The sequence below is a fragment of the Festucalex cinctus genome, chromosome 21, assembly GCF_051991245.1.
Source record: "Festucalex cinctus isolate MCC-2025b chromosome 21, RoL_Fcin_1.0, whole genome shotgun sequence".
Classification (NCBI taxonomy): domain Eukaryota; kingdom Metazoa; phylum Chordata; class Actinopteri; order Syngnathiformes; family Syngnathidae; genus Festucalex; species Festucalex cinctus.
Window position 1 is genome coordinate 8,782,292 of NC_135431.1, and position 24,283 is coordinate 8,806,574.

At 40.9% G+C, this 24,283-nt stretch overlaps 1 protein-coding gene across 10 annotated transcripts in view; it reads right to left on the reverse strand.

Moving 5' to 3' along the window:
- sash1a (SAM and SH3 domain containing 1a) overlaps positions 1-24,283 on the reverse strand; it is a 143,546-nt gene that overhangs the window by 42,159 nt on the left and 77,104 nt on the right. Inside the window, exon 1 of one of the 10 annotated variants that reach the window (XM_077509881.1) lies at positions 4,422-5,096. The exons of 7 other annotated variants lie outside the window; for them this stretch is intronic. In XM_077509881.1, coding sequence (XP_077366007.1) covers positions 4,422-4,532 — 111 coding nt within the window. In that variant the 5' untranslated portion in view covers positions 4,533-5,096. Of the gene's footprint in view, positions 1-4,421; positions 5,097-24,283 lie in introns of those variants that run through there. 2 more of the 10 variants (XM_077509885.1, XM_077509884.1) reach the window with 2 other exon arrangements.

Consider the following 24,283-nt stretch of genomic DNA (forward strand, 5'->3'; position numbering starts at 1 on the left):
AAGTAACACGTAGGAATGCTTGTGTGTATTCAGTCAGAATCATATGTCATACGCTTGTGAAGTAAGGCGGGACCATATAGCAAAAAAATTAAAATGTTATGAGTCAAAGTCTGACTATAGTCATAGAAATTAACGGCATTATATAAGCTATATTCTCCACATACTTCCATATACTGTAGCTGCAATTTTGAGAATGGAAACAGACAGAAAGCCAAGTCAACTCGCCTCGCTTAATCAATTGGCCATGGAATTCCTCACATAGCATTCCAGCAACCATGAAAGCTTGCCTCAGACTGCTTGCCTCTTTCTATGTAGGTAAATTCAAGAAGATCCACATCTTTTTACAGCCACATTAATATATGTGAACAAGTTACGGCTCATTTAGTAGGCTGTCCGCCCAGCAACTCTTATCGGTTCACACTGTACACAAGGTAGTTTTTGGTTGCAGTTTGAATATGCTACACTTCAAGACTGACTTATATTTTAAATGAGGGATCAATGTAACTTTAAGATCATTAAACTCCAATAACTTTATGTCCCATTTGAAATGTTCTGTGCTAGGCTAATGCAGCAGCTTTTTAGCCAGTTGTACTCAAGCCACTCTTAAAACCACTGCAAAGTTTAAAAGTACTTTTTCTGGACAAGAAAAATAATCCCCACGTGTTAAAATGCTAGCTGTAAAGCTATCTTGCTTATTCTAGTCAATTATTTGGACTTACATTCCTGACTGCGCCGGGGTTCAGTGACGTTGAGTGGTGGTATCCATGGCATTGTTACCAAACTAGCCTCGCGACTGTGCACTTTTGGGAAAGAACAATGACAAAGTGTTTTCAATGGAGCCAGGTGTCTCGTGCTATTTCAGGAGAACGACAGTGGCCTGATCACTTTCACACGCTACATAACTTCGGGACTGGCTCAGCCAGTTAAAATTACAGACGGCTGACTTGTTTTGTGTTCGATTGTACTAATGTTTTGTTTAGAGATGAATGGTGCGAACATGCTGTCATGGATACACCCAAGCTTAAACGTCACATGACACTGTTAGCAGAGGTGGGGATTCCGTCAGTCTGCTTCTTATGTCGTAATTAAGACTAATTTTCCCCTAAAAAACCCAAACGTATATTTGCTGGTGTCAAGTGGATTGCTTTTACTATACCTCCAAAATCACGACTTGTCAGGAGACCCCAAAAAATTGCATTGTCAAATAGAGCAAGCCATTTCCACCACTTTAGCTTAGTGTATAATTTGTGCAAATAACACCCACACGTGTGGATTGTCCATTTGCAGGTTTGTGGAATTTTTATTTTTTAATGTTTTAAATGATTGGTGGAATAAAGAATTCCACAAAATGCAGTTGATGAGTAATCAAAGAGAAGGAAGAAGATTGAGGAAGGGTTCCCAGCCCAGTCATTTTCCTGAGGATATCCGTGGCTTGAGAAGCAAAGCAGCAGAGGAAGCCTGCAGGAACTGAATGATGAGACCAATCAAGGGAGGGGCAGTTATCGAGAAGTGAGCTGGCTTGGCTACAGTCCATGTTAGAGTCTACCAATCAGTGCAGTTCGTTCAGCTTGGTACTGAATGTTTTAAGACAAACATAAATGTACAAAAAAAAACAACCACAGTTAGACACCTTTCTACAGAGGTTTTATCCTAAGTATTGTGAAAGTTGTGGGCTGGTGAACAGAATGGAAGGCTGTTACTTTTAGGAATACAGAACATTTCATCTGTTTCAATGATCAGGTCAATACTGGGAGGACTTTAGGCAATTTACATAATATTTAGATAATACAGCTATCGCCATCCAATACATAAACCCAATTCAGGGTTTACAATTCAGACTTGTACAATGATCACCCGGTGAAAACAAGCATCCTGAAAATAACAAAAAAATGACTCGCGTTTACATGGGAGGAATCATATAGGGCTAACCTTGTCTGGCACATCCCAGACACAATCAATATTCATGTCTCCAGAGTGCTATTATATTCTTGGGTTTACATAGAAAAAAAATACACTCCCACTTACAAGATATGTAATACCACACATCTCTATTCAAACAGAGGATTCCCTCCAGGCAAGTAGGGTTTTTCAGAAGGCTTAGGCTGTAGAGATCTCTTACATCATAACTACAAGATTGAAAGGTTTTTGTCTCAGAGGAACTAGGGAAGCAAAATCTGATGACTTTAGTGTTAGCCATCCAGGTTGCAGATGAGCAACAGACAGAAAAGGTATCGGAATTTACTTGACCAATATCAATGTACTGAATGGCGTCTTCGTTGGCATCAAACACTGAGGAACAACTAACATGTCAGCACACTTATTAATATTCCACCACCATCTGCACCTCAAGCATCCATGTGAACATTTTTGCATATTTCATAAATAAATAGATGGAATATAAAGAAATAATGATGTTTAAATCGATAGTTGCAGGCCTTGAGAGAGCTTCGAACTGAACTACCGGAAAGAGGAAGAGTTTAGCATGCATGAAGATGTCTATCGGGTTTGATGGTTATCTCCACAAGTATGAAGGCTCAGTTCATGCGTGTGGTGGGGGTGAACCAAAACTAAACACATTTGCAACACCGAGTTAAGTCAGGTCAACAGGCTTGTCACTAAATTAAACGATCAAAAGGTTGTTCTCATGGAGACTTGTGATCGATGGAATTATGAGCAAGTGATAATGTGGCCTATCTCAGGTGAATGGTCTCAGTGTAGGTCTATGTAGGTAAAGCATTGTAGGTTTATCTGCATCAACAATGTTAAGCAAGCATTACGTGATAACCGAAATGATTTAACGTGTTTTAGGTTTTTGCAATAGTATTTGAGTATTACTATCGAGGCTTTATGCAGGTGTAAAGTCACAATTTTGGAATTGCAACAACACTAGTCTTCTTAACGCTAAATAAATAACACTTGTTTTCAAATGCTTCAGTCTCCAAAATTGAAATGCTGCCACATTAACACTGTATCTATTTTCAAAATGTTTAAAGCATAATCAACCTGAGCCACAATGGAAGCCAATTATCATTTTAAGACTGCAAAAACATACAAAAACGCTTATTTCTGTTGCATTTGTGTGTGTGAGAGCTGGCCGGCAACAGGAGGAGGAGGAAAAACGTCAAAAGATGAGCACATCCTTTGCAGACATCTGCCTCGGGAGCAATAAATCTAAATAAATTGGCCGGGTTGGAGTCAGGTCTCCCTCCCGGAGTCAGAGGGCAGAACAGCATCACCCCCACCTCTCTTTCGCAACACAAACCCTACATTTACACACCATTCACATCTTCAGAGACAGACCAAAAGAAATTAACACCTCTTGTCTCGACACAGAGTGGAAGTGGCTACGAAAACATTTGGTGGGCATATCAAACGGATGTCCCCAAACAATGGAGTCGTGTTTTGGTGTACAAGTACATGGATATCTTTCATATGCAACCATATACTAGTACACTTTGTCCTCAAAGTACAATTTCAGGATGTTATTAACACACAGCTGTCAACCAGTGCAGTTTCAGCTTACTAGTAACATGTATATGTCCTCCATGTACACCAAATTTGTCCTACGAGTAAGCATAATGGTCATATACTAGTGGAAGGCAGTAGCGGGAAATATTACAAGCAAGACACAGTCATCCTACTAGTATGCCTTCGTCACTCGACTAGTATAGCAAACTACTATGTTGAATATCAAGGAATTGATACTCTAATGGGTTCATGGAAATCCAACAAAGCGTTAATTCAATATCCTTGATAACAAGCTTAAGATGTAGTTAGTAACTACATGTACACTTTCATACATGTAGGACCAAAACTCTCCTACTTAACATCAAGTACTTCACTAGCACTGCACGGATGCCACCATGTTGTTGTCCTTACAAGAATGCCAGTTATTTAGTACTAATAATTTTTTATTTGTATGGTCTTTGTCCTAACTAGTAGGACAACTTTCACATTCAATGAGGACAGCTGCATGTTGCTTGGACTAAACATAAAATTGTACTAGTCAGTTCTTGTGCTTCACTAGCAGCAGGCCTACTTGTGTGCTGAATCTTATGAACGGACATGGTGGACATAAAGGGTAGTAAGGAAATTGCTAAAACGGCTTTCCATAGCATTTGGTGGAAACATTTTTCTTAAACATGTCAGAGGCTTCCACGTGTAACTAAAGAATCCACGCGTGGAATTACAACAATGTAAGCACATACAAAATACTTTAGTACTGTATTGACACACTACTTTACATACTATTATACTATTTGAGGGCTTTCCCTGGCTGTAAACGAGACACCTGGCGGAATCCTCGCACTTTCAACCCCACGTAATCAAGACAACAAACATTACTAAAAACAGCTCAACTTTCAAGCCCAGTTAAAAGTCACACACGCTTGTGAAGCGACCCCTTTATTTGTTAAACCTACCAGCATCCCCATCACGTCGGTCCAAAGTTGTGAGAAACTGTCGGACCCAGCGGCGCTGTCGGCCCCGGGAGGTTCCTCCGAAGGGGGTCCAGTCCCCTTGTCGCCTTCCATGGGAGCGGGGAGGCACGAAAATGAACGATAAACGAAAAAGCGGGGTTGAAAGACCAAAGCGTGTTTACAACAACACCGGTGGAACAGTCTGAGGTGACAAGGTTCGGCCCAACGGGTGGAGCGTAAATGTCCTCCTAGACATGGCGACGAAATGGACCCCGAAAAAACGTCCGAAAAAGATGCAGGTAAACACTTGTTGCTTTGTATGTTCTCACCGCGAGGTCATGCGGTGTTCTTTCAAAACTCGAACTTCCCAGGTGTTAAAAAGAAAAAAAAATCTGGAACGTTTGTTTTCGGAGGTGATATTCACAGTCCGACGTCCGACTGGTGTCAAAAAAAAAAAGGTAAAGAGTGGCAAAAAGTATCAGAGCAGAGCACACATGCTTGGAAAGTTTCGACAACACAGCGTGAGAGGCTAATCCTCCAAACACTACGCCTCCCTCTGCAGCTCTTCTCATTAGCCTGCTGCACTCCCCCCTCCGTGGGTCCTTTACACGCACGCGCAAACGCAACTTCATCATCAGAAAAGTCCCGCACCCGGACAGTTAATTAGGTACACCTACCTGCACTAGCCAATGAGAGATTTTGTATTCATGTTATTTACAAATATCTAGCAATTTAACACCGATAGTAATGGTCACATTTGACAAAAGGTGCTCCCACTAGTCTAAACACTGCATCTTGATTAATATTGCATCTGTGGAATATGAATTAAACGGTAAAATCCACTAACTTTAATCCAGCTCAGGGGGCAGCCATTTTGCCACTTGCTGTTGACAGAAAATGACATCGTGTTGCAAAAAAATTAAATAGTAAAATAAAAAAGGCAAAGTATATAAAACACGGCTTCAAATTTGTGAAACGATGCTCGGCGCGTGTCCGCTGATGAAACCACAACACACTCAACTGTCAACTCTCAGTCAAATAACACTTCTATGACCTGGAAAAATGGATGCTCCTTCCCCAAGCATCTTTCTTATGCCTACACATAATTAAATGCTGGAGCCACGAAAATATATCCACTCAAAGCTTCTGGTGGCTGGAATATATCCCACTGAACATCCTGCACAATGTGAAAAATCTTCACTTTTTAAAAGAGAATAAATAATTTTTAAAAATTGATATTCAAAGACAAAATAATCTAAATATATATTGATTAAGCAGTGTTGGAGAAATACATGGATTCATTTTTAAACCCTTTCCAATATTTTTGACCCACGATGCAATACATAAACTAATTGACCAGTCTGGACCATTCCTCACCAGATTCTTAATTTCACCAGGTGACAACAACTACCGAGTCATGTGACAGATGCCGGCCGGACTGTCCAATCAAATTTACAATCCCAGTTTGTCACCCCGTGAGTTTTAGCCATCGCTCGACTTCACCTGCTCGTGAGCGACAGGATCAATCCACGGCATGGAGACGCATTTAAAAGTATAACAGAAGGAGCAGATGAGAAAGAAAAAAGAAAACGTTTACCCGCACATTCTTTCCAGTAGCCATGCAAAAATCATCAAATCCTGCGGTATGAAACTCGGCGACAAACACGCTCACTCTGCTTTTATGATCTCTGCTTAAGGAGGTCAGACTTTAGCAACTATTTGTTACCTCCGCCAAGCACAAACACGGGTTACCTTCTTTTAACGGTGCGTTTATTCATGTTTATACAGCGCACAGGGATGTGAAAAAAAACCTTCCTTACACCCTAATATTTATACATATGTATATATTTCAGTCTGAAAGGGGCTCAGGGCGTTCTTTCAAGTCTGAAATTATTATTTCTAATCAAAGTACAAGTAGGCTACTCCTCCTATATTTATTTTCTTCTGAAATTCAGCTCCCAGGGCAACCTCGCCATCAGTGTTGAATTAGCATACAGTTCAAAAGCTGGAAAACCCATTTATAATTTCCTCTCGTCTCACAACATGACACCTCCATGTGTGCGCTCAGTGTGAAGAGACACACGTATACACGCACGCACGCACGCATACAGAGTGGTGTTTGATGAGTCAACAGGCTTGCGCCCCTCCTCATTACCAGTCTGACCTCTCTGTTTGGGACTCTGCAGGTGGGGTGACACCGTCTTGTAATTTGGGTTGGTGGGGGTGACTTCACGTCCTTTCGTGTCTTTCAGGGGGGGGGGGCGGGTGTAGTGCGGACCACAGGTCGTGTCTGACAAGTTGACGGTAGATGTCATGGAAACACATACAAACGCTAGCGGCCACTGCTACATTTAGCTTGTAGCTTTTCAGATGGAAAAGCAAAACTCCCCCCGAGGGATGCTAGAGAGGAAAGCAATGCCAATTTAGTCCGTCGCGATCAAAATTTGATTTATGGCCTCATTCGCTTTGATGTCATTTGATGACGTAGGATGAAATGAAAAAAATGATCGATCGGGGTTTTTTTTTTTTTTTTTTTTTTTTTTGACGAGTCGATTTTTTTTTGTGGGCGATTCGATTTTTTTGACAATGCGATTTTTTTGACGATTTGATTTTTTGCCGATTCGATTTTTTTTTTTTTGCCGATTCGATTTTTTTGACGGTTCAAATTTTTTTTGACGGTTCGAATTTTTTTTGACGATTCGGATTTTTGACGATTTGATTTTTTGACGATTCAATTTTTTTGACGATTCTTTTTTCCCGGCGATTCAATTTTTTGACGATTCGATTTTTTTTTTTTTTTTTTTTTGACGATTCGATTTTTTTTTTTTTTTTTTTTACGATTCGATCTTTTGCCGATTCGATTTTTTTTTTGGCTCCAACTTGTCTGATTCGTAGGAAAGGTTCACGCTCTGCTTGTCGGTGCCTTTTAAAAAAAATATATATATATATTATTGATGCTGGCTTTTATTCTCTTGCAGAACACCTAACCCTCATTTTTAGCGTTTTCCTTTCATACGTCATCAAAGAAAGTCTTTGATCGTGACCTATTGACCCCCGATCGATCATTTTTATCGTTCCCTTTCATCCTACGTCATACCAGGCCTTTGATCGTGACCTCTTGACCCCCGATCGATCATTTTTATCGTTTCATCCTACGTCATCAAAGGACATCAAAGCGAATGAGGCCATAAATCAAATTTTGATCACGACGGACTAAATTGGCATTGCTTTCCTCTCTGATGCTGTGCATTGACATATGGATAGATGTGAAGCTCGCAGAAAACAGAAATAGAAATGATGCACACATTACTCGTACCATTATCCCCATCACTTCCATGCGCACGTTAATTGGGGTCTAAGCATTCCCTCATCATTAATTCGGTCCGGTCAATGGGTCAAAAGTTGGTCCCGAGGCAATTTGCTCACAGGCATCCGTGCGTACGACCGAGCTTCCCGCGCCGAATTAGCATGACAACTCATCGCCATTTTGCGTTGACCCCATCCCTGCAGAGACGTGGCGCTGTTAATCAAGAAAGTGGTCCGACGATTATGTGGAATATGAATTCACATGTTTAACAGAAAATATGGTGTTCCACAGGGTTTACGTCTGGGGCGTCTGCTGATGTCATTGGTGTACTAAGGAACGATAAAGTGAATTGAGGAGATTCATTGTGACAAGTATAGTTTTGTCGCCATCTTGTGGCATCTAAAGTAAAGATAGGCCGATGTTTTGTTTTTTTGTTTTTTTCAGGGCCGGTACAGATGCCGATTATTAGTAGTCAAAGAGGCAGATAACCGATATTTGGAGCTGATATTTTCAGTTAAAAAAAAAAGAAAAAGGAAAATATTGGCCAAAAAAAACAACATATCTTTGTTAAAATGCCGTTGTATTAATTGATCAACTTTTTAGATTTGCAAAAATCTTGAATTTTTTTTTAACCTTAGACCATAGACATCTTTGTTTATTAATAATAACAATAATAATAATAATAATAATAATAATAATTTATAATGCACTCTACATTTCAGGGAAATCTGTAAGTACTATAAAATTCTAACAAAGTTCAGCGAGCCGCCAGGGTCATCAGCATGTGTTAAAAAGTTAAATGAATACTGCAAAAAAACAAATAAAAAAACAAAAACTCCCTAGATTTTTATTTAAACGGTAAATGTTTTCAAAAATGTCAAAATAACTGAAATTTCAAACTTTCACTTGGTGATCCCAGGGTCAGCAGAATCTCTCATGATGATAACTAAAAATTTAAATAGTTACCTGAAGTTATCAAACAGTGATAACTTTAGGTATTTATTTTTTTAGTTTAAATTTAATTAATAATTTAAATTGCTCTCTTATAAGCCTTTAGATTAAAAAAAAACAAAAAAAAACAAGGTTGATATTTGGCATTTTGACAAATACATTTTTTTTGATAATTTTGTTTTATGAGGATAAAATGTTCACAGGCATATATACATATTCTTTATCCTCTGCAAAAAAAGACGATGAATCTCACTTGATTTATAAACAGACAAAAAAAATAAGGTGGCCCACACACTAGAAAAACAGCACAATATGCATTGATTTAACTTAAAAAGCTTTAGAAATCCCCCCCTTCTTTTCATGTCCTTTTGTGCATCTATGCCACAAATACACCACAAAGCATAAATTCTGCTCAGCCCCGCATTGCATCGCCACATTCTCCACACGGTGCACACATACACGCCTGTTGGGCCACGTGTTCACTGATTGTGTTACGCCATTGTGAGTGCGAGAGAGCCCAGATACCAGAGCGCTTCCATCACCAGCGACCGAGGGGGACAGATGTTGTTTTGGGTGTTAGCGAGATCGCGAGAGGAATGAGGGGCCGGAATTCTTGTCCAATTGAAAGAAAGAAAGAAAAGTCTTGGAAGTGCAACTTTGGATGACTGAAAATATTCCCCATAGGAAATAATGGAAAGAGAAGTACCCTGTTCCCATCACAAAACCACCATTACCTGCACAGACTACTCTCACTTATGATGTCATCGAGGACCAAGTCATTTATCACGTTAAAATATGTACACACTGATATCTTATCACTCACTTTCTAAATAGTTCCTTCCACTTTGTTGACAGCCTGTACAGGAATATTGCACAGTGGCACCCCCTGGTGGTGACATGCACACTTGCAGGCCAAAGAGCAGAAAGTAAAAAAAAAAAAAAAAGTGATGTTATTGATGTCCATGCATGCTGTGAACTACACAAATACAGTACACCCTGCAGTTTTACCCCCAGCTTTTCTAACACTAATAAAAGATCACACATGAGTAAAAAGACCAAAGAATATGAAATATAATGCTCATTCTCCACTGAAGGGCGGGAGTAAAGGTTGTCACGTCATATGACCTGGAATATCTATTTGAAGACAGTAACTTCCAATTATGCAAATGGGGGTTTGCTCGCCACAGTAGCTTCCCTGATTTTAACGAAAACAAACAATCATTTGGCAGACTTCACTCGGTCTTCCGTGAGCCAGATTGCATTTCTCAAGCATCCACATCATGCCTGCCGCACGTCCCGCATCCGGTGTACAGACAGGAAGAGCACCCGCGCGCTCTTTTAACGCAGACGATAAATCACATCTAAAAATACGTTCGACCAGACTTAATCCACCTCACGTCGCAATTATAGAAACCCTCAAAATGATACAGAAATGCAGTCACTGAGCACACAACTGTGCCATGTGACGTCATCTGGAGCAGTTTAGAATCAATTTGTATATAATAACAGAAACATTAATTAAGATGATTACAGACGTGTTTTGCCAACCGGAGTTGGATGGAACAAATTTTGCTCAGACCAACCAGCAGACGATGGAAAAATGCAGATGCCATTGAGGGACAGCTTTCTGGCCCTGTGAGGACAAATTTGAATTTTGAGCAAGGGTCACCATTGTGGTGACTGGAATAGACAATTTCATTTAAATAAATATTATACACGGCTTTTAAATATAGGTCAGTGCTTCTGCTAAGCAGCGAAGGCCATGCTGGCCTTGATATCTTCACCACTGCTCTCCACAGACAGGAAGAGAACTCGTTCGCACTTTTTTTTTTTTTTTTACGCAGCCTGTAAATCACATCTAAAAATATCATTAACCCACATTGATAACTAGTTTGGTGGAGCGCTGCCTTGGCTCGGGGCACATATGCACAGATACGGGCGACGTTGGGTTATAAATGAGACGTTATGCAAACCTGAGGCCTGCCGCCGGCTGCTGTGTGGCGCAGCCCTCTGTAATTAGTGGCATCTCGCACACAAGTGGCAACACACGCACGTGATATGTCGCGCTCATATGCTGCCACAAACAAATAACCTCAAAAGACCCTTGATCGCATATGCATCAGTTGATTTACAATCACCAGAACAGTTGGGCCTTGAGACACAAGTGACTTTAAAAAATATAATTTAATCCAAATCCCAGGTTGACATTTACTGTCAAACTAAATATAAAATTAAATTAGAGCTCAAACTATTTTTTTTTTTTTTTGTGCGAGATCACGATTATTGGGCAGATGAAGTAAAAAAAATACATTATATATAATACATAAAATATATATTTTTTTGTGCTTTAACACAACCGTAAAAATATGGCAGAACATTTGAGTGTAACATAACTTTGTCATTTAGAAGGTTAAAATAACTTTACAACAGAGAGAAAAATCAACCAAAATCTGACAATTTTTAAATTTTGAAGTTTGTTTTTCTTTGGGTGGGGGACATTTGACTGTCATTACAATGTGTCATAAATAAATAATTAGATGGTCAACAAACGGGAGGAAAAAAAAAATCTAAAAACTTTTACCTACTGTAAATTAGATATCAGCCAATTAAATTTGCCCCCAAAAACGTATAAATATGTTCTATTTTAAATATTACCAGTGTCCCAAAGACCTATTTATACGTTTTTTTATGTTGTTTTTTTTCCTGCTAGAACATAAATAAGGCTTTGACGCAGCCTCTGAACTGCAAAAAACGGTTGAAGCAATGGTAGTTATTACAAAAACGGCCAGCAGGTGGCAGCAGAGTATAAGAGATTAACCAGGGCCATCTTGCAACAAACTGTTTTCCCCCACAGATTTGTGAAAAATGATGAAACTTAGCTATATTCTAATGCTAATCGCTGCAAAATGGAAACAGAAATATACTTTTTTTTTCTGATGAAAGAAGAGACACTAATCTTTCTTTTGGTAGATTCCATGTTTTTATAGCAATAGAACACAATATTCTGTGGGCCTTGAAAAATCCATCAAAATCAAGTTAAACAGCCGGGAGCAAAGGGAGTTGCTTCAATGAAAATGGCTGGGAGTGAATGAGTTAATCAGTCTGGTCTTACAAAGAATTATAATTAAAACAATCACATAAATTTGCTGTAAGTCAGTACTTCTCAATTATTAGTTTTTTTATACGTCCCCTCGGGAAGAAGAACATACTCGTGCTTTTTTCATTTAAACTATGACTATAAATAGTATCATTTAATGTATGACATTGTTGTACGTTACCTCTGCAAAGGAGCTAATATACTCCTTGCACATTCTGACGAGAACAACACTGCCACCTATTGCAGTGGATGTGCATTTACACTTTATTCTAGCACAGGAAAAAAAGCATGTTCCCCGTTTTAAGTGTGCTAGCTTAATGCTAACACAGAAAACGCCATGTACCAGCTAACGAGCAGCATTTTGAAAAATGTGTTGTGGAAGTACAATTAGTCAAGACTATGCTCCTCGTTGAGGTGATGAAAAACTCATTTAGATTGTCAGCTGCGGGACAAGACTCATCATTTTACAACCTCAAACTGCAACATGTCAGCCGAAATAATAAATGGAAGCGTTCATTATGGACGACAAAAAAACAAGCCAGTGTGGTAGTGAAAACTCGATCGATCAGTCTTTCTGTCAGTTTACATGAGCGTCAACCACACACGCAACACACAAACAAAGTTGCAAGCTCAGCCCAATGCAGCCCTCCGCTTTCACAGGAATGTACACCCCCACGCTCCATTTCCAGGCCAGACCGTCCCTGCTTACACGGGCAAAATCTGAACCCGGTGGCATGGCGTTGAGCCGCAAAAGAAACACAAAACCAAACAAATGTACAATTTTCCTAATTGTGTGTATGAGTTCCCATGGTAACATATCATTCAAGTCTTTTTCTCAGTTTAGAACATTCTGAAAATCTTCCCATCAAGATAAATCGACAAAGAGAAGCAACTAATTAACGCACCTTTTGACTCGGTTATTTCTGTGTCAGTGCCTGCTAACATGTAATCAAACACAAACAAGCCTATCAAGAGACCACAACACATGGAGCCGTCTGTGGTCATTAGCGCTGCGTGTCTAATTACTGTCCTTCCTGTTTGGATCTGAGGCCAACCCAATGCACCAAATAAATGAGCCTTGTCTGTACCAAATCATCCCGCCCCCACCACCTCGTTGGAAGAGCAGAGCCTGTCTGCAGCCAAGACGACTCAGCGGGACCAGCAGCCGTATAAAAGCTAATAGGGCCAGTGAGATTAAATGCAGGTTGACTTTAGGATACAGAAGGTTGTGCACCTGAGGTTGGACAGGAATATCAAGTTTGGAAAGAGACTGGACGGGACCAAAAAAGTGCTGATTCTTGTCTTTTTCGAATTGCTCCTATTCTGGACTGGGAACCTCTGCTTAGTGTGGGGATGTGTTCCATACCCACCCTCAAAAGGTGAAAAAGGGCCAACATTATAAATAAACGCTGCGCGTTTTGACCGGATATTACGTCACACGTACGTTTGTAGTCACAAAGCAATGGCGGACGATAAAGTAAGGTATGTTTAGGGGGGATGACGAAACAGAAAACTTTTTGGAATTAATTAAAGAAGTGAATATTAATGCCATTTTTGACGGAAAACAGCAAAGAAACGCTACGGTTTATCAAGAATTACAAAAGCAAACTCACTCGCCATTATTTCACGGCTCAGTCGATCCCTGTTCTTCTTCTTTTAAATTACTGGTTGATCACATCTCTATGGTGTATACCGCCACCTACAGCGGCGGAGTCCCTCTCTCAATAGTCACAAAAGAAGAACAGATGGAAACGGGCATAAGTCGCATGTCCGTTTTGCGCATTTTCAGTAAATTTGTTTAAAAAAATTCAAACCATTGGATGGAAACCCCACTCATCAAATCCAGTTCTAAGTTGGTAACTAATTCTCTTGATATTTCCAAACTTGGAAGTCAACCAGCATTATGGAATGCTTTTGAGTTCCACTTTGAAGGCTCCACTGTACATTAAGAAGTATCCTTTGAAAACACTTACAGAAAACATGTTTGCGCAAGATGACCTGACAAAAAAAAAACAACAACCAGAAAACATATGGACCATCAATCATCATCAAAGACTTTGGAAGGCTGAGATAAGTGATAGCAGACCAGAAACTGTTACAGACTTCATTCCATAGGTTGTTTTAGATGATCTAGTGATCTTCCGCAAGTATTTAAACATCCAGCCAGCAGGGACAAGGCCCCTTTTTATGTGTCTTTTCAAAAATAGAATCTATCAGTACTGTGTAAAAGACAAAGGCATTAGTCACTCCACATGAAGCTTCAACAAGGCCTACAGGGTTGGAAAGCCGTGGGCGAGCTGCAGCACAACAACACATCCGCGCTTTGCAGTCAGTCCAGGCGAGACGTTGTTTAGTTCCAGAGCCGGAGCTCAGTCATAACTTCAACCAGATTCCCGTTCGGGAAAAACGGCGCATATGTTGCCAACAGGTTTATAGCTTGCGGCGGTGACGCGACGGCAAAACAGAAGCCGTCAGTCGGCCGTGAGGACTGTAGACAATACGGGGGATCATGGTGATGGATGGTCGCTGTGGTCCAGAGGGCAGGGTCAGGGGGGAGGAGGTGAGAGTGCACGGGGGACCAGGAGGCGTGAGTGGATTTTTACAGTCCACGGCTGGAGCAACAGCTCCCCCTGGGGCAAAGCTGGGAAAACACTGCAGCTGCACATTTGGCCGTCAAACCCGCACACACTGTCAAGTGTTTGGGGTAAAGTTGACCAACCATGTCTGAAAGACTGCAGTTGACCGTAAGAACGTTAAAGAATTCAATTTGGTGTAAAAACACTGTAATTATTTGTCCCCTCCCCCCCACACAGACTCTGCTCTCACTTTGGCACTTTTATGTGTTTACCAGCCTTTACTTTTACAGCAGCCATTAAACACCCACCTCTGAGTGAGATGTTAATGCACGGCCGAGGCAGGGAAGAAAAAAATAATTCAACCAACTGTGATTCATTCCATGCTGGCAGGCTCTCCATCTTTTAACACTTCACTAGAGTCCATAACTTATCCTGACACATGAACAGGTCCGTGCCCACGAGTGCGCATGTGGGCTTGTTGGCGCCCACACAGGCACACACATTCTTGATCCGTGTTCACGGATGTGGATTATTTTATTCATCCGTGACTGGTAACGCAGCTGTCCTGAGATGCACTGACTCTTCATTTATGGATCAATAGCTCCTTGAATCAGAGACAAGGATGAGATGGTGCTCAGTGGCCTGGATTGAGGCCACCGTCGTCAAAAGGTGGTGGAAGGGTGTGAGGGGACGCTAGCTCAAATGGTATGAATTGCCAACTGCATTCTGGGTTGTTTATTAGATTTATTAGAATACGAAGGCTGAAGCAAAATCAGTTATTCAAAAACTCACAAAATGGCTTGTGGGCAACTATCTCAAGATTATTCACTGCTGATTGTGCATTTTCAGCTCTGGAAGGTGCTATTCCGCAGAATTCTTTGAAAATTGGTGGGATATTTCTAGCTGTGAGACCATCCGTGGCTCCAATTGACTTGGAGGAAGCCGCCAGGGTGTGAACTGAAACCAAACTATGGCATGACCAAAAGCAGTCCTTCAAACCATTAACCCCATGTTCACACATGACTATTTGATTCTTGCTCAACTGTCTCAACAGGATTATTTTCTCAACTGAGCATTTTCACCTCTGGAAGGTGCTGGTCCACAGAGTTCTTTGGAAATTGGTTTTAGAAGCAGGGTACTTCGAGCTGTGAGGCAAACTGTGGGACCCAGTGGCTTGGATTGACTAAAACTGACTGACTATTTGGTTCTTGGTCAACTCTCAGCTTTTTTTTCCAGCTCTTGAGGGTGCTACTCGACAGACTTCTTCGAAAATTGGTTTTAGAAGGATACTTCCAGCTGAGGCCTTCGGTGGCACACAGGTATAGAATCAAACTAACATCTCTCCAACGAGTTGTCTTTTTCGAGTTCTGTCAGCAGCAGGACTTGAACCGTGAGCATCCGGGTGGTAACTGCCATTTTTGAGTTCTGATACCAAGATACAAGATTTCTCTGATTGCTCAATTCGGCTGGGTGACCAGTTCATAAGAAATATGTGAAAATTGGTGTCAGTATTGGAATGTTTCTAGCTGTGAGGCCATCTGTGGCACCCACAAGATAGGAGATCATCTTAGCACTAGTAGTAGCCCCTTTCACGCCGCCTTACCCAGCCGTCATTTGATTCCTTTCACAAAGAATCAACATTGGTACCTCAGTGAGCTGTGAAACAGCAGTGTGGAAAGGGCTATTAACTATGTAAGGCCTGTGACGCAATGGGATGACTATCCAGTAGAGCATTTGAGGTAGCGGTAGTCGACACAATGATACAGTCAGTGTTGGTTAACAAATCATCACAGAAGGATAAAAGTGTGTGGAACAAACCTCACACTTGTTCTGCTACCGAGAGTAACAACGACGTGGTGTGGTGTCGACACGCGTCTACAATGAAAACTGAGATGGAACACGACCGAGATGACTTGGGATGACGTAGAAAGCGTTCCAGTGAAACAACGCGTGCCACTGTCCAGCTTCTTTAGAAGCGTGCGTGGATATGAAGGCCAACCATTGTGTTTGAGATTGAGGCTTCGGGTACTTATAAATGTTTTTCAATTACATTTGAGAGACAAGAAAACGGGTTGAGGAAGTATGTTAATGAATTGATATCAGCATTCAACCATTATAAAGTTGGCTGCTTTGCCATCATTTTACAGTTAATCAAATTTTTTTTTTTCGTTTTTTTTTTTTTCGTTTTTTTTTTCCCGTTTTTTTCCATATTTATCCCTATAAAGCCTGAACCATGAGATATCAGAGAAAATTGTGATTCTATGTAAATTTATTGGTCATTTTGAACAAAACCCTTTTTTTTTTTTTATTGACATTTGTTCTGTATCATCTTTGATACATCCAGTCACAATGCTTTAAATTTGTACATTTATAACCTGTCAAAAATATAATAATAAACAGACAGTATATTAGTATTTCCAAAAATAATAAAGAACATTTCCCACTATTAATAAGTATAGGTGTCTCTTCTTTCTCAATTGGGGCGATCTTTCAAGGTCGCTGGAAATCCATCAGTTGGGTGACACTGCCCTCTATTGGATTATCCGTGCAATACATGTGTCAGATCATATACGTCAGGGTTTTAAAGGGGGAAAAAAATATTATACTCCTGAAATAGAGGGCTCAATATGATACGTTTAGCTTTATAGGGTTATATGAAAAGTTTTGACTTTTTAATTCTGCAGCGAGGGAATATCTAATTTGTAAAATATCAGTCGAGTCCTTCATGATCGTGGATATTCTAAGTCAATCTCAGGGCACTGAATCGTTGAATCGCTCGCAGACGATGTTGCAAAGAGGCGTAATGTTAGGTGGACTTGAGTCCTTGAGTAATTGAGATTCAACAACGACTGATCTACATATTTTAGCATAACTGAAATGTTTTTCTTTTGGACATGTTCTATTAAGTCAATTCTCTTTAAACCGTGAGTTATGTTTATTGCTTAGCTGTTCAGAGTATTAACGTCAAATCAAACTGAAATTGTCCAAATAAATGTTTAGTGTGTGTTTCTTGATAAATAACAATCACATATGCAAATGTCCCTTAGCTGAGTTCTGAAAACGAGTCAAAATGCTGCAGTCTCGTTTTCCTCTCCGCATGTTATGCATCATATTGAAAGAGCTGGATTACAGCTATTATTGGTGGGAGGGGGAGGCAAGCTGGCTCTTTGTGCGGATACAAAACACACTTGTGATTACTGCTGGCTCTGCTGCTTCCCCGGATAGCAGCCATTGGCTAGCGCAGCGGGCAAACAGGAAACACTAGCGGCGTAAAAAAACACACACATGAAGACATGTTTTACGAATGCTCAAGTAAATAAATGTGTAGACTATTTGCATCTTTTGAACTAGGATGTGTGATAAAAAGTTGGTGTTGTCATATGAATGTGTTTCGTCTTAGCAGCCAAGTCTCAGTATTATTTCATATTTTTATTCTTGTCATTCCTGCCCAGCATGGAGACTGTTCAAGCCGACTACATGCATTGTAGCAACATGGCACCGCCTGACTATAAATCAAAGTGACGTTGGCTTGTTACAGTCTGGAGTCGGGTGAGACGCGAGCAGCTGCGCTGACAGCAGGGGAGCAGTGAATTACACTTGCGCATATGGCACCGCTGCACCGCCAAACCGTTCCTCGCAGGCAGAGATGTTTCATCACCGACGCCGTCGCACAACGTGGACCTTTCCACAAGTATTCGCCATGCACGGTCCAAGTCATAAAAAGGTTTTCATATTCCGTACTCGTCTGAAAATACACCAGTGACTGTGGCTCTCCTTGCCCACATGCAAGGGCATTACAGTACCTTCATTGCACCATTTTGAGGGAGTTGAATAAGGTCAATGTGCAAACAAACTAGTCATTGACAGTATAATTGCAGCGGAACCCAAAACAAACTGTGCCTTGAGGGTAAACAATGATTTGCCTAACTGAATGAGCCAGGTGTGAAAACACCTTGTGTGTGTGTGTTTTTCCTCCCACGTTGCGTTTTTTTGCAAGGACATTGTTCCTGCACAAAAAGTCCACCAAGGGAACAGCGGCCCCCCTTTTCCTAACATTTGTATGCATCCCTCCCCACTCTTTCTCGATCCCATCCGCTCCCTTGTTCCCAGTCAGCTGGTGGGCCAATCCAGATGTGGTAGGGGGAGGGAGGGGACTGGGGGTTGGTGGGGGTAACGGGAAGAGGAGTCGGGACAATGATGTGAAGCAAACAATGCACTCCCTCTAGACCAAAAGGCGCAAGTCTTTGTGAGCAAATGAACATCTTGCGGTAGATTCAGTGCTGCTATTCAATTTGCTTTTATTACTGGACATGCAAAATTTTAAAACATTTTAACATTAATAAGAGATTTTAGAGACTTTCTGTGGCATTATACTTCTTAATTTCACTGCAAATAAAGAGCCACAAAAAAATGACACAACAATAAGGTCACAGGCTTTGCTTTAACCTCGACATGTTCGTATGCACTCCCTACCATGTCTTAATCCAGATTCAAACTTCAAATAAAAAAGGATCAATAGCATCATAGTCTGATGCAACTTCCACAGTTTTACAAACTGAAGTTCAATAGCGTATGTGGCTACCACATGTCCGTATACATTCCCGACAATGTCTGGTTTCGGAAACATGCCTTATTGTTTGATCATAGGCTGATCAGACTTCTGTGAATTTCCACAACATAACTCCATTGTATGTATGGCCTCCACGTGCCTGTCTGCACTCCTAACAAAATCCGAATTCAAACTCACACTCTTAAAGTAGAACATTGAGCTCACAGGCTGATCTAACATCTGGGAATTTCTACATCACAGGTCAGCAGAGACGTATAGCCTCCATATGCCTGCATGCACTCCCTTCAACGTCTCAATTTAAAATCATACTCAAAATAAAGGTGGAACATTCTCATACGATTTCTGTGAATTTCTCACAAGACAACCCAGTAATGCGTATGGCCTCCAAATGCCTGTATGCACTTCTCACGTATCTGTATGGACTCCCTACAATGAGAAATTTAAACTGCTCCACAGTGCGAGAGTTTAACAACAAAAGGTTAGAACCATTGCTTGACAGTTTAACCAGCCAATCAAATTAATTGGTTACATTAGCTCTTTTTAAAGTTTTTTTTTTTTTTTTTTTTAATTAATCAGCTGATTACTCGGTTATCGGAATTTTATTACGTTTCGGAAACACCATTTGACAAAAAAAAAAACCAAAAAAACATATTGGCGAGTCCTTAAAATACCCAAACTATAATACATAACTTATATATACACTGTATTTCATCTGGCTGTGGTAGTGAACTCAAATGTACCAAATCAGGGCTGGACAAAAATAATCAGACACTGTACTTCTTCTGGAAACAACAGTTTGGTGTCACTTAAGACATATCTCCAAACGTTAGGGGCCTTTACAGTGTTCCGAGGTACCACCGTAACACAGCAGTGTGCCACGAAGGAGTAGTGAGTCAGCAAAAAGGAACATTCCCTTACACGCTGAAGAGCTTCCACATGAGTTCAGCATTTTTGTCAACTAACTTTTCAGAAGCCAACACTCACCGCAACGCAGCTCCGTCCGCCGCTCTTTCCCGGCCCAACGTCTCGCACAGGAGTTCAACGCTGCCTAACTGCGTGTGCGTGCGAGCTTTGGCAGCAACAAGTAGCTCGGAAAACAAAGCACGCCAGCCGGAGCGCAGCAACGCGTCAGCAGAGCGGGGACAGACGGGGCCAGTCATCGTCGGGCTGACGCTCACATGGGACGGGGAGTGGAAGATGAGGGAAGGGGAGGTTGCAGTATTGTGTATGGATTTGGAAATGGGAGGGATTCTTCTCAATTCCCCTCTTACCAAAAAATGTCTTACATTCCTTGTCTGTTATTAAATGGAACTAGTTAACCCACGTTTATCACAAACTATTGAAAAAATAAATAAATCAAAAATTCTACAGTCTTGCCCCTCTCACACACATTTAAAGACCCTGTATAGTGAATTCAGACATTTTGTTCCGAAATGTTGGAAGATAATCAGTTTTTCTCCTTTTTTGGGCGTGGCAAAAAATGGCACACATGTACTTTGCTGTCTGGCATGTGGTTTGCATCAGCATATTCTGCACAACTGTGATGTCCAAAAATGCATCTTGCAAACGCATGGATCTTTAGAGGGCCTCGTTGTCAGCCATGAGTGCACGTATGACATGGTGTGAAAGGTGCAAGTGTCAGGAGGGGGAATTTACTGTTTATTTTTCTTAGTCCAAATTAACGGTCAGCATGTGGACCGGGGCTTTGGACTGGAATGGGAACTTTAGAGCGCCTCATCGTTGTGGCATAGCAAAGTCCTGTGTTGACCACATATTTCAGCCACTGGAGGCTTTAAGTGCAAATTACGCTACGGGTCTATAAATTACGCCATGAATACATTAAAGAAATGCTGCTTGAATATAACTCAGGATGGCTCTCAGGTCTGCAAACTCGGGCCAATTAGTGGAGCCTAGAGATCAAAGCAAACATGGTGAATTAGCATTTAGCTGTTATGCTGCATCAAAATGGAATGTGACGCCAACAGATGTTAAGTCAGCCCCATTTGTAAATGCTTTTAAAATGAAGGACTAAAGTTATGAAATTGTGGGGCGGGGCAAGTAATGCCAGACTCCAAGTGTGTCACTGGCGCGGTTTTAGCCCCCTTACCACCCCTAAAAACCAGAAAAATAAGATGGTGAACAAACAGTTTAAAGCCCACACCTGAGTATTACATATAGTATGTCTGTCTGTCTTTGCACGTTTTCAGAAATTATTTTCAGACATAGAAAAAATAAACTAATTTCAAGTGAGACGCTCCTCTCAAAGATAACTAAACCAACTACTGTACCTCAAAATCCCTCCTTAAAAACACTGTCATTATCCTGTCAAAATGTAATCCCGTAATAAGTGACTGCAGACAAATTTGACATAGAACGTAAAACAAGCTGTGCTGGATTCCCTTCTTTTTTTTTTTTTTAACTCATCTTTTTTTGCCCATAAACCCAAAATACCAAAGTGTTTCAGACACCACACTGTACAAGGCAAAAGGAAGACCAGCGAAAACAAAAAGAGAAACCGGATACGTCTCTCTCAAAGCAACAATTATCTGCATGAGTCACTCATCGATGAGGTTTGGGTTTGCCGCTGTTTCATTTGCGAGGGGGATGTTGGGGGAAACGACGGTATTCTGGAACGTTGCGCATCCAGAGGAATCCCTGAGGTCATGGGAGAGGAGGAAGAAATGGAACAGCACGAGACATAAAACAAGAGAGGGTAATGACAAGGGGGCAGATTTGAGAGTTTTGGATTCTCCTGGTCCCGCATCCATCATCCAGCCCATTGATTCCAACTGTGATGATGAACAGACACCAGCATGGAAGCAAACAGCAAGTCACAAACATGATGCAGAAACCTCAGTTGAGCAGACGTCTGTGGCTCAGCAGTGTTTATGGCCCCCACGTGTCTGTATGCGCTCCCTACAGCGCCTCGATTCAGCATTCCGCTCATAATCAAAGGAGATCAATAGCATCATAGGATGATCCAATGTATGTGAATTTCTACAAAACCGCTCACTATCGTGTGTAGCCCACTACACATCTGTATGCACTCCCTACCACAACTGGATTCAGAATCGCAGACAAAGTTTTAGTGGCACAGTGAAATTATGTTGATCCAACTACTGAAAAGTACACAATACAGCTTTGTTATGTGTATGCCCTCCACATGCTCGTATGCGCTCCCAACAACATCCAGTCAAAATCAAGGCAGAATTTCGTGAGTGCAGGCTGATCCAACTTGTGTGGTACAACCTTTATTCTTTTTTCATTCTTGTATGTACTCCCTACAATGTCTCAATTCAGAATCACACTCATATTCAAAGTGGACATAATAATACACTGATCCATGTTTTAACACGTCATCTTAGTAGTGTTTATGGGCTCCATGTGCCCGTATGCACTCCCTTGCAATGTTTCTATCCAGAACCACACTCAAAACAATAGTAGAATGAGATCACATTGACTCAACTTGTATAGATTTCAACAAGACAACTCTGCACCGTGCATGGTCTCCATTTGCCCGTATATGCTCCCTAAACATCTGCAGAATCACACTCCAAATCAAACAAGGGCAATGAGAGCCAGCTTGTGTGAACTTCCTCGAGCGCCTACGTACTGTAGTGTGCATGGCCTCCACATACTCCCTACATCGTTTCAATATAGCATCATAATTATATTCATAATCAAATACAGACAATTACATCCTATGCTGGCCTTAAAAATCTGTGAATTTATACAAGATAGACGAGATTTGTGTATAGCTTCCAGATGCCTCTATGCGTTTGATCAAAAAAAAAAAAAAAAAAAAAAAAAAAAAAAAAAAGGTAAAGATACTTTGCTGTCCAAAATAGCATGATTATATGACTTTTTAGCATATTAGCATAGATGCTACGTCTCATGTTAGCAATGTGCAAATTATGTGCCTAGACAGCATACTTAGGCTAGACAGCCAGAGTTTATTGTATATCCTCCGGCATCCTGCATCCTGTTTAAATGTGCCGTCACAACTTTATAACAGAGCTGAATTCCATGTAGACCCAAACTTATATACACACGCGTACGCAGATGCACTGGGAAAAGGAGGTCCACATTCTTCGGTCAAGTGTTTGGGCAACGCGACTTCCTGTTTGAGTTCAAGCAAAGCCTGATTACTTGCTTCAGTTGCATCTTGCATCAGTTGAATTTTTAGGAGGTTCACATTGTTAGTTCGCCACCAGGGGGACCCATTAAAACTGCAGTGGACGCTTGCACATCAAACACTTACTAGCAGACATGTTCAATGTTTATTGCGGCCATCTGTGCCGTTCAAACACAGTTCAGGCTGGTTAAGCGTGCCAAATTTAAGACTTTTTAGGCCAAATAGGTCCTATTTACATGGAATGAGCTCATAACACATCATTTTAAATTGAAACTTCCGAAAACATGATGAAGAAAGACATTTCCCACACACATTTATCACAATACAAATCAATCTATTGCCTCCTATTTTGTAATTACGCCATTAGATGCCTTTATTTACGATAAATGCTCGACAGACGTAACTGTATGCACTCCCTACAACGTCTGAATTCAGAATCCCATTCATTGGTTACATTGGCACAGCAAGACCACAGGCTGAGCCAACAAGTGCTCATAAAGTGGCTCAGTATTAACTCCCAATGTCTGTATGCACGCCTCCCGTATGGATTCAGGCAAACATTTAAAATGAAAGTGGTACAGTGAGATCATAGGCTAATGCAACGTGTGTAAATTTGTAAAAATGGCCTCCATATGCGTATATGCACCCCTTATAATGTCTTATAATCACACGTTAGATCAAAGTAGACAAAGACAATATAAGCTCATTCAACTTTTGTAAATTTACCACATACAGCTCAGTAGTGTCAATGGCCTGTATGTGCTCCCTTGGTCATCTGGATCCAGAATTATACTAAACATAAGTGGACAAATGGGATCACTGCCTGCGTGGACTTCCACAAAAGACAGTTGATAATGTGGTTCAGGAGTGTGTACTGCATGCCTTCACGTTCGTATGCACCCCCTAAAACGTCTGGTTGCAAAATCATATCCAAATACACAATGGACAAAGACAGTCTAGGTTCAGTATCCCACTAAAAAGAATTGTCGAACAATACAATCACATGATCCAACTTTTGTAGACTTGTCTCAGTAGCGTGTATGGCCTCATGGTGCTCGTATGCACTCCCTAAAATGTTAGTTTGTGAACAGCATACCAATTATACCATTAAACCGCTTTACTTCTGACTAATTACTTCCAAAGAAAATAGAGTACGTTTTTTTTGCATTTTAGACCAGAGATTTAAATTTAAGTACTATTTCTTAAGGATAATTAAAAGCCTTCATGTA